This window comes from Mangifera indica, chromosome 13 (genome assembly GCF_011075055.1).
Source record: "Mangifera indica cultivar Alphonso chromosome 13, CATAS_Mindica_2.1, whole genome shotgun sequence".
NCBI classification, from domain to species: Eukaryota; Viridiplantae; Streptophyta; class Magnoliopsida; order Sapindales; family Anacardiaceae; genus Mangifera; species Mangifera indica.
Window position 1 is genome coordinate 7,796,001 of NC_058149.1, and position 11,993 is coordinate 7,807,993.

The 11,993-nt window shown below is 33.8% G+C and overlaps 1 protein-coding gene across 1 annotated transcript; it reads left to right on the top strand.

Annotated features, from left to right (window-relative positions):
* The first annotated feature begins 448 nt into the window (after positions 1 to 448).
* LOC123194367 (uncharacterized protein At4g08330, chloroplastic-like) lies at positions 449 to 2,933 on the top strand. The gene is made up of 2 exons (XM_044607553.1): positions 449 to 670; positions 1,307 to 2,933. Exons 1-2 carry the CDS (start codon positions 645 to 647, stop codon positions 1,650 to 1,652), a joined length of 372 nt encoding a protein of 123 aa, XP_044463488.1. The 5' UTR covers positions 449 to 644; the 3' UTR covers positions 1,653 to 2,933.
* Positions 2,934 to 11,993: the final 9,060 nt, after the last annotated feature.

Sequence of the window (11,993 nt, forward strand, 5' to 3'; positions counted from 1 at the left end):
TTATTATATAGGTTAGGCTTTATATTTTAATTGGCCGGCCTGACCAGAAGGCCAGTTACTGTTTGGGCTCGGGCCCGACTCGACCTATTAACCCAATGGGCCATGTCGGAGCTAACCTGACCCGACCCATTGACAACTCTATTCGGGAGACATTTCAAGTCGATAATTACAACCAACACCAGCAACATTCATAAAAACAACTTCTGTAATACTAAACACATTTACATGATTAACCAAATAACCCTCAACCAACATAATGATCAAGAAGTAATTGAATTTATAAAATCCGAAATGGAAGAATGATTTACTTTTATATTAGGGCATCTTTGGAAAAATAATATTTGGTGGTTATTTGGGTATGGATTTGGTCAATGAGAGTGTGGGTCAACTTCCTAAATCCCTTTATTTTTGGCTGAACGAATTAAATTCCCTTGACCTTGACAAAAAAAAAACCAATAAGCTGGTTTGAAAGATTTAAAAAACGTCGAGTGTCAACTACAATACAAACAACTGTTGTTCCTCCAGACTCCAGAGTGACAAACACACGAGGAAAACAAGAAGTAATAAAATCTCTAGATCTGTCTGGCTTTGACTCGTTTTAATGAGATCGAATTGTAAACTTTTATCTTTTAATCAGCAATATAATGTCCGAAGCTGATGTCTCTTACAGGTTCATATAATTTCTTTTATTTCTACCTTTAAATGTTTGTGTTTTTATTTCTCAAGTTCACATTTTTTTATGTGGGTCTGGTGTAATTTTATTTTATATGTTGTAAAAATCTCATCTTTATTTATTTAATTTTTTTATTATAAGTTGTCTAATTCTGCTTTGTTTTTAGCTTTTAAATTAATTAAGGAAATAGGCCTTAATTGTTTTTTTTTTTATGTCGAGGTGGTATTGTTCACTGTAAATTATGGCTTGTTTGATTTGTTATCTGATTTTTTTTTTTTTTGAAAAGAAGGGATGTAAAGGATTTTAAGTAATGTGCTTAATTGAGATTTACTGAAAATGTTTTTCTTAGATACAAGCCTAAAAACTAGATTAACATTTAAAAACCGATATTTGGATAGGATTTGTAAGTTTTGGTTGATTGCTTAGACAATTTTTTAATCTTCTTCTATAAAGAAAATGATTTATGTTGATCCGAGTTAAATTTCATTACACAATGACATCATGAGCTGGGATTCTGATGTATAAAACCCGCCTTACTAGTACCAGCATGGTGTGAGTTTGACATTATCTGCAGCTGTGATTGCAATTGTAGCAATATAGAAACTGATATGTTTTTTCCCTTTTGCTTATCAGCTGTGGGTCTTGTGGATACCCTCTAAACTTATCATCTTCGAATTGCATCACCGCTGGCATTGGATCCGAGTATCAGAAATCCATAAAGAAAGGTTTTATCACTTTCCTTTCTGTTGATCTAAGTCGATACACACAGGTTGATGAGGTGAATTGCTTTCCTGTCACTTGGGGACGTTATGGTTCAAAAACTAAACTCTTATGTCGAAAATGCGGGGTTCTTATAGGCTATGGACATGGCTACTCACCTGCTCTTTGTGGTTTTGACTCCCCTAACACAACTAGCTCAGCTTATAAAAAGTTCACTATAAAGATCCGAGCACTACAGCCTTCAGAAGATTGCCAATAAGGTTGATATGGAAGATCCATCTGGTGATGGACACACCTATATCATGCACTTGCCTGATGATTGCCTCTGTCATATTTTCCAATGGCTTTGTGGTTGATTCAATCGTGAATCTTTTGGTTTTACTTGCCATAGCTGGCTTAATATTCAAAATTTAAGTTGTAGAACCTTGGAATTCGATGCTCACTCTCCCAACCTTCCCAGACTACTCTCAACATTAATTCCTACCATCTCTACAGACTGCTCACTCGGTTTCAGTATTTAGAGTTATTGTTGCTTTGTGGTTGCACTGAGCTACCTGATTTGGGCCTAAACCAGTTGCAATATTATGGTTCAAAGTTGCAAACTTTTATTCTGGATTATTGTTTCCTTATCACTAATAAGGGGACATTCCCAGATTGGTGCTTGGTGTCTCACTATAACAAGTATTAATCTTTATAGGTGCAATGTTACTGATGCAGGATTAGAAATTTTGGCTAGTGTTTGCTCAACTTTGGTGCATGTGAATCTTTCATGTTCTCACATATTTCTGACTGTGGTTTAAAAGCTCTTTCACAAAGGTGCTGTCAACTTGGAGCAGTAAAGATATCTTGTTGTGGTGATATAAATGGCATTGGCTTCAGAGGATGCTCAGCAACATTAACTTTTATTGATGCTGAATCTTGTAACCTTAGACTGGAGAGGATAATGGGGTTTGTTAGTGTAGGTGGGCTAGAGATTTTAAATGTTTCTCCTGTAAACTGGCTTGGTTAAGGTTTGATTGGCAGCCGTCGGGTCAGGAAATGCCTCAAGGCTTAAAATCCTGAACTTTCGTATGTCACAGAAGTGTTGATGATGCAGCTGTTATGACTATTTCAAAGGGTTGTCCATAATTTCAAGAGTGTAATAAGGTGTGGCCGGGTTTTCATGATGGGAATCTATTGGCTTAAACTGCACTAATTTGGTGAACTTGACGTGAATCCGCTGTGAGAATCTATTCCCTCGTGGACTAGAGATGTTGTACATGAATCAGAATCCTCAAATATTTTTATTTTCAATAGAGCTGTTTAAACTTATGGGAGGTGACAGGAAGATAAAGGAGGAAGAAATAATGTGTAGGGCCTGTTTGGAAGGATCATTAGATTACATTTGTAGGTACATTCTTTTCAAATGACAGAACTTGGTTATATGGCATTAGTGAAGCAGCAATTTCTCTGATGAATGTTAAGATTGACCTTGTGTAAGGTGGATTATCATTGCTTCTATGAATACTAATTGGATCAATATGATAATAACCTTCCAATAGACATCCTATAATGTGCACAGATTCTTTACATTTAACAATCTGGGTAGGAAATTAGGAATCTTTGTATTCTGCTTATATATGCCTTTTCAACAAAAAACACATGGAGATTGCTAATACCTAGATGAGGTCAGGTCACAAAATCTTGCTTCCTGCATTCTGGGGTCCTAAGCATGACATTTATTAGATAAGACATTTTGAGCTGTGTGATTAATAAGCTTAATTTTCTTGAAGAACCAGTAAAATAAAGCTCTAATCTGTATATTTTGAATAAGGCCACCTTTGCCTTATTGTTCCTCCTTGTATTAGGTTAGATGGGGGAAGGGAAATCAGAGAGAAGTGCTGACTGCTGAGTAAAGGAAGAGGATAATCTTCTCTCCTTTTCTTGCAATCTTCTGATTAATCACGCTCACCAACTTGTGCCTTATTGTCACTGTTCTTGTCAGAACTTTGTGAACTCAAACAAATTGAACAAAACATGCTTAACATAATAAATCTTCTTAAAAATTTTAACGCACACCAAAAGATGGGAAAACAGGCCAGGCTCTAGGGCCCGTTTCAGGGCTCAACAACCTACTTAATGCCCAAATCAACCCATTGGGGTTAAGGGTTTAGTTCGGTCAGAGTCAGACACTAGGAACCAGTGGGTTTGGGCTCTGATAGCTATGGCCCGCTAGCCCAGGGGCTAGTCCTAGACCCCGTTCTCCCCTAAAAATTGTTTTTACATATATGGGAATAAATATAAGAATTTTAACACTAATTTTATAAATAAATAATATTTTTTATTATTAACATTATTTTATTAATTTTTTAATAATAAAAAGTTCAAATAATCATTTATTAATAATAATGATGTCACAATTAATATAAAAAATAATCTAATTACTATCTCCATTAATATTTATTTTTATATATTAATTTTAAAAATATATATTAATTTTTAATTAATATAACAAATAATATAAAAATATTTTAAATTAATTATATATATAATATTTAATAATATATTATTTTAATAAATTTTTATTACACTAAAAAATAGAATTACTGAAACCAAAACCACACCCCCAAACTGAAAAAAATAAGTTCAAATACATTAATATCACACATTTCTCTGCACATCTAAATTCTCTATTACTATCTTTTGCTATGATGGCGAAAACAATATTTCTCAACTTTCGAAGAGCTTCTTCACTCTTCAGACCTTTTATCCCTTAGGTATGTACTCACACACTATTATCTCCAAAAATTTATGTGAAATTTGTTTCTATGCTTATGCATATTTTAACATTTTGTTAACTTTTCTATTAGCTTCAGCTCAGTTTCTGGAAGTCCAATTTCTTTTAATTTCGTTGCTCAACTTCCTTTCAATTGCTCCTCATTTTATCAATACATTTGTGGGTTTTAATTATTATATAACTTTTTTTTTTCAAATATTGGTTATTTAATTCTTATGATGTAATTTTATGTGTTTACCAAGTCTGTTTTTTCAGATAAAGACACAATTTTTTGTGCTCATATACTCACTTAATTCCACTAAAACAAACAAACCCCTCATGGGAACAATGAGTCTTGTGATTTCAGAAGGAAAACCTCAGTTTGATACTCATGAAATTGACCCTCCTAAGAAGAGAAGTGGATGACTGAAAACAGAATGAAGTTGAAGAGAAAGAGAGAGAAATAAAAGTGAAAAGCAGCCAACAAGAAGGATCCACGTCGGTTCACTGTTAAAGGGAAGAAGCAGAAGTTTGCAAATGCCGAGGAGAGAATCAAGTGCAAGGTTGAGAAGGTCAGCCTTTTTTTTCTTGGCCAAAAGGGCTATTTTTTACCTGAAGTATCGCCTTATTTGAAGTTCTCATTTCTTAATTTTAAAAATTTTATTTATTCACCTATAAACTATTAAAATTAACAAAACTCTAACCTCTTAAAATTTTATTTCTTTTTTCCCCTAAACTCTAAAAACTAACAATTTCTTCTATAGATCAAGTTTTAAAAAATAACATTTTTACCCCTAAGATTTAGTTTTCAAACTTTGACGTTATTTTCGGTGGCCTTTCCCTCTAACGATCTCTCTCCTCTCAGTTAAACATCTAATCGACGTCGAATAAAGATAGGGAGACGAGGACGAATTGTCTTCCTAGAAGAAGACGTTAGGATAGTCTTTCCAAATAAAATCTTCATCAACCAACGTTTCAGAAGAGGGAGAGAGAGACTGTCAAAGCATGGTTATGCGTTGACAAATCTTCGTCATCGACGATGACACCAAAAATTGAAAACTAAACCCTAAAGGGGAAATCATTTTTTTAAACTTGACTCAAGGGATAAACTTTTAGTTTTTTGGGTTTTAGAGGGGAAAAAGAGATTAAATTTTAATTTATTTATAATATTATAGATAAAAAAACGATTTTACCGTTGAAACTAACAAAATTAATCCTCTATGAGTGGGTATTTGATATTTTATAGTTAAAGAGTAGAAATTTAAGATAAGATGATATTTTGGGTGGAAAATAGTCTTTTGTAAATATTAATTAAAATAAGCAAAATTTTATCTGCTTAAACCTTTTTAGGCAAATATACAGTCATTTTACCTTTATAAGCAATTTTATTTGTAATTCCAAAATACCCTCTCGGCCTTGTAGGTGTTATACAGGGTGCGTAGGCGCGGGAATGAATCTTGAGTGCTTGCAAAGTGCGTAGGGTGCGTGCGAAGTAAAATTATAGGCATCATTATTTAATATAATATATATAAATAATAATAATAAATTTTAAATATATATTATATTATATATATATATATATATATATATATATATATATATATATATATATATATGAGGGTGCGTATGCGCCTTGCACACACTCACGCTCTTCGCACGCACTCACGCACCCCGTACGCACTCTTCACGCACCCACACTCACCCGCACGGATCCACACACTCTGTACACACTCCGCACGCACCCACGCACCATGTGCGCACCCACGCACTCTGTACGCACCCGCACGCACCCACACACTGTGCATGCATTCACGTACCCTGTACGACCCTTGACATTCCACACACGGAATGGTTGAAAATGATGTAATAAGCCAGAGAGTATTTTTGAAGTTACAAAAAAAATTACTTATAAAAGTAAAACTATTGTACGTTTGCCTAAAAACGTTTACGCGGAAAAATTTTTATCGATTTTAATTAATATCCCTAGTCTTTTGGCCTTTTTTTTTTTGGTTAAATGTTAGTCTTATTATTACCGTTACCATACTTTGTACAAAGTATTGTTCAGTGCTTTTTTTTCAATCATTAACTCTTGTTACTAACGCTGTTTGTTGAAAGGTAATGCAACTACACTTCTAAGACTTGTATTGTCAAAGTTGTATCAAGTTGAATCTTAATATTGAAAGAAAACATTAATATGAGAGTCTAAGACTTGTGAAATGCATTCATTTCACTATTTACTCAAATATCTATTAGAATTTTAGAGATCTACTTAAATTATAAGTGTGTTACGACACATTTCACTTTAGAAAACTATGTTTTAAGGCTTAAGCATTCTATTTAATGTCGAAATCAACCCATTAGGCCCAGAGGTGTAGTTCGGTCAGGGTCATATACTAGGTTTGGGCCCTAATAGCCAAGACCTGCTAGTTTAGGGCCTAGTCTTATATCCCGTTCTCCCTTAAAATTTGTTATATATATATATATGAATATATGATAATAAATATAAGATTTTTACACTAACTTAATAAATTTCTTATATATATTCAAGAGTGTTGCAGAAGGTGGATTTTCCACCAAGTGAGAAGAAAGTTTGGCTAAAAGGGGTGTGAATGCATTGATGGCTTTGGAAATTTGGTTTGAAAATTGACAATTTGTTTGACTGGAGGGGCGACCAAGATTTGTATAAATAGCCCCCCTCCTCACTTCATGATGTACATACATTTTCTTCTTTTCTCTGGAAATTACATTTGCTTTGGCTCTCTCTTCCTCCTTTCTTCTCAATTCTTCTTCAATCTATTTATCATATTATATGTGTGTATTATTTTTATAACACGTTATCAACATCAACAACTTAGGAAATGGACTCCAAAATTGAAGCGTTGACTTCAAAAGTTGATGTGGGAGACATGTGTTTGGTGGACAGTGCAACAACGCACACAATTCTCAAAGAAAAGCAAATTTTCTTAACTTTAGCATTAATTGAAGCTAAAGTAAATACTACATCATGATCAATTAATCTGATAGAAAGCTTCAAAAGAGCCACAATTATGTTAAACAATGAGACCAAATTAAGCATCGATGATACATTATATTCAAGTAGATCCAGAAGAAATCTACTGAGTTTTAAAGATATAAGAAAAAATAGTTATCATTTTGAAACCATGAGTGAGAATGATACATAATTCATCTGTATAACTAGTAATGTCTCAGGAAGAAGGTTTATACTAGAAAAGTTGTCTGCTTTATCATCTGGATTGTATTATACAATCATAAAGACAATTGAAACCTACGCAGTATCGAATCAGAAGTTTGTTGATCCAAAAGCATTTATGTTTTGACATGATCGTTTAGGCCACCCAGGATCTACAATGATGTGTAGGATTATTAAAAATTCACATAGACATACATTACAGAATCATAAAATTTTATTGTCTAGAGAACAATTCTGCACTGCCTGTTCTCAAGGCAAATTAGTAATAAGACCATCTCCCTCTAAAATTAGAGGTGAATCCCCATCATTTCTGTAAAGGATTCAAGGGGATATATGTGGACTCATTCATCCACCAAATGGGCCATTTCGTTATTTTATGCTCTTAATTGATGCATTTACACGATGGTCTCATGTTTGTTTATTTCCTATTTGAAATGTTGCATATGCTAAACTGTTAGCACAAATTATCAAATTAAAAGCACATTTCGCAGATTATTCGATCAAGTCAATACGACTAGATAATGTTGGTGAATTTACATCCAAAATATTTGATGATTATTGCATATCTATGGGGATTGAGGTTGAACATCTAGTCCCGCATGTCCACACACAGAATGGATTAACTGAGTCTCTTATCAAACGACTTCAGGTAATTGCATGTTCTTTATTACTAAAAAGTCAATTACCTACTTCTATGTGGGGACATGCTATATTACATGTTGCAGTGTTAATTCGCTTGCGACCTTCTTCTTATAATCAATATTCTCCCCTACAATTAGTCCTTGGTCACCAACCTGATATATTTCATTTGAGAATATTTGATTGTGTTGTATATGTCCCTATTGCGTCTCCTCAACACACAAAAATGAGACCCCAACATCATTTGAGAATATATGTTGGATATAATTCACCATCCATTATCAGATACCTGGAACCATTAACAGGTGATCTTTTTACTGCACGATTTACAGATTGTCACTTTGATAAGACAACTTTTCCGTCTTTAAGGAAAAAGAAAATGCCTCCTGAAGTTAGGCATTAACTTACTTGGTATTTACTTACCATATCTCATTTAGATCCTCACACATCCCAAAGTGAAACTGAAGTACAGAGAATAGTGCGATTACAAATTATTATCAACCAAATGTCTGATGCATTTGTAGATACGGTAAAAGTGACAAGATCACATGTTCCAGCTGCTAATGCACTAGCAAAAATCAATGTGACTGCTAAACAATTCATTCGAGTCGTGATTGATCAATCTACTATATGCCAGAATCGTGGTAGACCTGTTGGATCGAAAGAAACTGTTCCTCAAAAAAGAAAGGCAAATAATCAAACAAATATCAATCATGATGATCCTAAGATAATTGAAAAATCCACACTCTCTAATATTCCTCCAGAAGAGGTTATAGTCCCTAAAGAGACTCAAGCCCCTAAAGTGGCATAAGTCCCTGAAGTGACACAAACCTCTGAAGTGGTACAAAATCATGAAGAATAGAAAAATGAGAATATTGAAATATCTTTAAATTATGTTCATACAAGAGATATGGAGTAGTGAAACAATTATAATTGATGATATATTCTCATTTGCAGTAACTATTGAAATTCTGAATGATGATGATTTTGAACCACGTACTATGGCTGAGTGCAAACAAATACATGATTGACCTAAATGGGAAGAAGCAATTCAAACAGAATTAGCTTCTTTAGCAAAACATCAAGTGTTTAGGCCTATAGTTCCAACACCTCAAGACGTACAACCCGTTGGATATAAATAGGTATTTGTGAGAAAAAGAAATGAGAAAAATGAAATTGCTAGATATAAAGCCAGACTTGTAGCCCAAGGCTTTTCCCAAAGGCCCGGTATAGACTTTGATGAAACATATGCACCTGTGATGGATATAATCACATTCAGATATTTAATCAGTTTAACAGTCTCTGAAGGACTGGATATGCGTCTAATGGACGTAGTTACTGCTTATTTGTATAAAAATTTGGACACTGAAATTTACATGAAGTTCCCTGAAGGATACAAATTGCCTGAAACAAAAAAGGTCAATTTAAGAGGTATGTATTCAATTAAATTATAACGATCATTGTACGGATTAAAACAATCTGGACGTATGTGGTACAATCGCCTCAATAAATATTTGAAAAAAAAAGGGCTATGTGAATGACCATATATGCCCATGTGTCTTTATCAAAAGGTCAGAATCAGGATTTACCATTGTACAGTTTATATTGATGATATGAATTTAATTGAGACTATTGAAAAACTCTCAAAAACTGCTGAATATCTGAAAAAAGAATTTGAAATGAAGGATTTGGGGAAAACAAAATATTGTCTCAGCCTGCAGATCGAACACAATTCAAATAGAATACTTATCTATCAATCAGCGTATATTGAAAAATTATTAAAACACTTTAATATGGATAAGACTTATCCTTTGAGCACCCCAATGGTTGTTTGGTCTCTTGATCCAAAAAAGAACTAATTTCGTCCTAAAAAAGAAGATGAAAAGATACTTGATCATGAAGTACCATATCTTAATGTCATTGAAGCCTTATTATATTTGACCCAATGCACGAGACCGGATATATCCTTCGCAGTTAATTTATTGGCCTGATTTAGTTCTGCACCAACCCGTCGCTACTGGAACGGAATCAAACATATACTCCATTACCTATGTGGAACTAGAGATTTAAGATTATTCTATTCTATCAAATCTCCTAAAAATCCTAGTTTAGTTAGATATGCAAATGCTGGTTATCTTTCTGACCCTCATAAGGCCTCGTTCACAGACGGGATATGTTTTTACTTATAATGACACCGCTATATCATGACGCTCCACCAAGCAGACCTTGGTTGTAACTTTTTCAAATCATTCAGAGATTTTAGCTCTCCATGAAGCCAACCGAGAATGCGTATGGTTACGATCTATCATCCATTATATCCAGAATGCATGTAGTCTTCCCTCTATAACAGACATTCCTTCCATATTATATGAAGACAATGTAACATGTATTGCCCAAATTAAAGGTGGATACATCAAATGAGACAAAATCAAACATATTTCACTGAAGTTTTTTTACACTCATGGGCTCCAGTAGAGTAAAAAGATTGATGTCAAACAAATAAGATCCAGTGAGAATCTTGCAGATTTGTTCACTAAGACACTACCGACATCAACATTTGAGAAGTTAATGTATAACATCGGTATACGGCGACTCAATAAGCAACCAAGTTAATCCTACTACAAAGAGGGGGATCGTTCATCAGGGGGAACATTCATCAGACAAAATTTTGAAGTATTGGACAAAATGTACACTGTACTCTTTTTTCCTTTACTAGGTTTTGTCCCATTGGGTTTTCCTAGTAAGGTTTTTAATGAGGCAGTTTAAACACGTTCAACACCAACTTACAAGACATTTAGTAATTATATTCCTTTGCTTTAGTTTTTATCCTACTGGGTTTTTCTTTAACAAAGTTAATGTAATTATCTGTAAGTGGTGGAAATCCAAGGGGGAGTGTTGCAGAAAGTGGATTTTCCACCACGTGAGAAGAAAGTTTGGCTAAAAGGGGTGTGAATGCATTGATGGCCTTGGAAATTTGGTTTGAAAATTGGCAATTTGTTTGACTGGAAGAGCGGCCAAGATTTGTATAAATAGCCCCCCTCCTCACTTCATGATGTACATACATTTTCGTCTCTTCTCCGGAAATTACATTTGCTTTGACTCTCTCTTCCTCTCCTTTCTTCTCAATTCTTCTTTAATCTATTTATCATATTATATGTGTGTATTATTTTTATAACAAAGAGAAATTTTCAAAAAATACTCTAAGAAGACGATTGGCTCATGATAGTAAGATATTACTCCCACCTAAGTCTTGATATGTTTTCAAAATTTCACTCACAAAGTTTCAAAAATCTAAATACTTATTTATGAGTTGTTAACTTTAATTAAAACAGAGGGTAAAATCATCATTTTATTACTAAACTCTAAAACTTAAGAGTTTATATCATTTTCTTCTATAGTTTGGAAAACTAACAATTTTTTCTTACACAAAAATTTGAAAAATTCACTTTTCCCTCTAAAGTTTTTTCTTCATTCTCCGACAATGGGAATCAACTGCTGTCGTTGGTCGACCACTCCAACATCTTCTTCTCCAGCTTTTGACCTTCCCAACAGAGTAGATTCACTTTGGTTGGATGAAGACGATTTGCCTTCTTTTAACTGACAAATCAACATCAGAAGAATCATCTAATGTCGATCTGTTGGTTGGAAGAAGACAAATCGTTTTCGTTCAGTTAAAGAGACAAAAAGACTCTTCATCTCTTTATCGGTCGAAGATAATTTGTCTTCATCTCTTCATCGAACGAAGACAATTGGTCTTCGTTCGATGAATCTACTCTGGTGGGAAGGTTAATGGTCTAAGAAGAAGATACTAGGGTGATTGACCAACAACAGTAGCAAATTCTCGTTGTCAGAGAATGAAGAAAAAACTTTTAAGGGGAAAAAAAAATTTTCAAACTTTTAAATGAGAAAGAACTGTTAGTTTTTCAAATTATGGAAGAAAAATGATATAAATTTTTAAAGTTTTTCGGTTTAATAATAAAATAACGATTTTACCC

Bases quoted from the DNA above. Each gene is read 5' to 3' on its own strand.
- LOC123194367 (XM_044607553.1), top strand. From the start codon at position 645: ATGTCCGAAGCTGATGTCTCTTACAG. The intron at 671-1,306 runs GTTCATATAATT...TTTGCTTATCAG, and splicing joins GAAGCTGATGTCTCTTACAG to CTGTGGGTCTTGTGGATACC.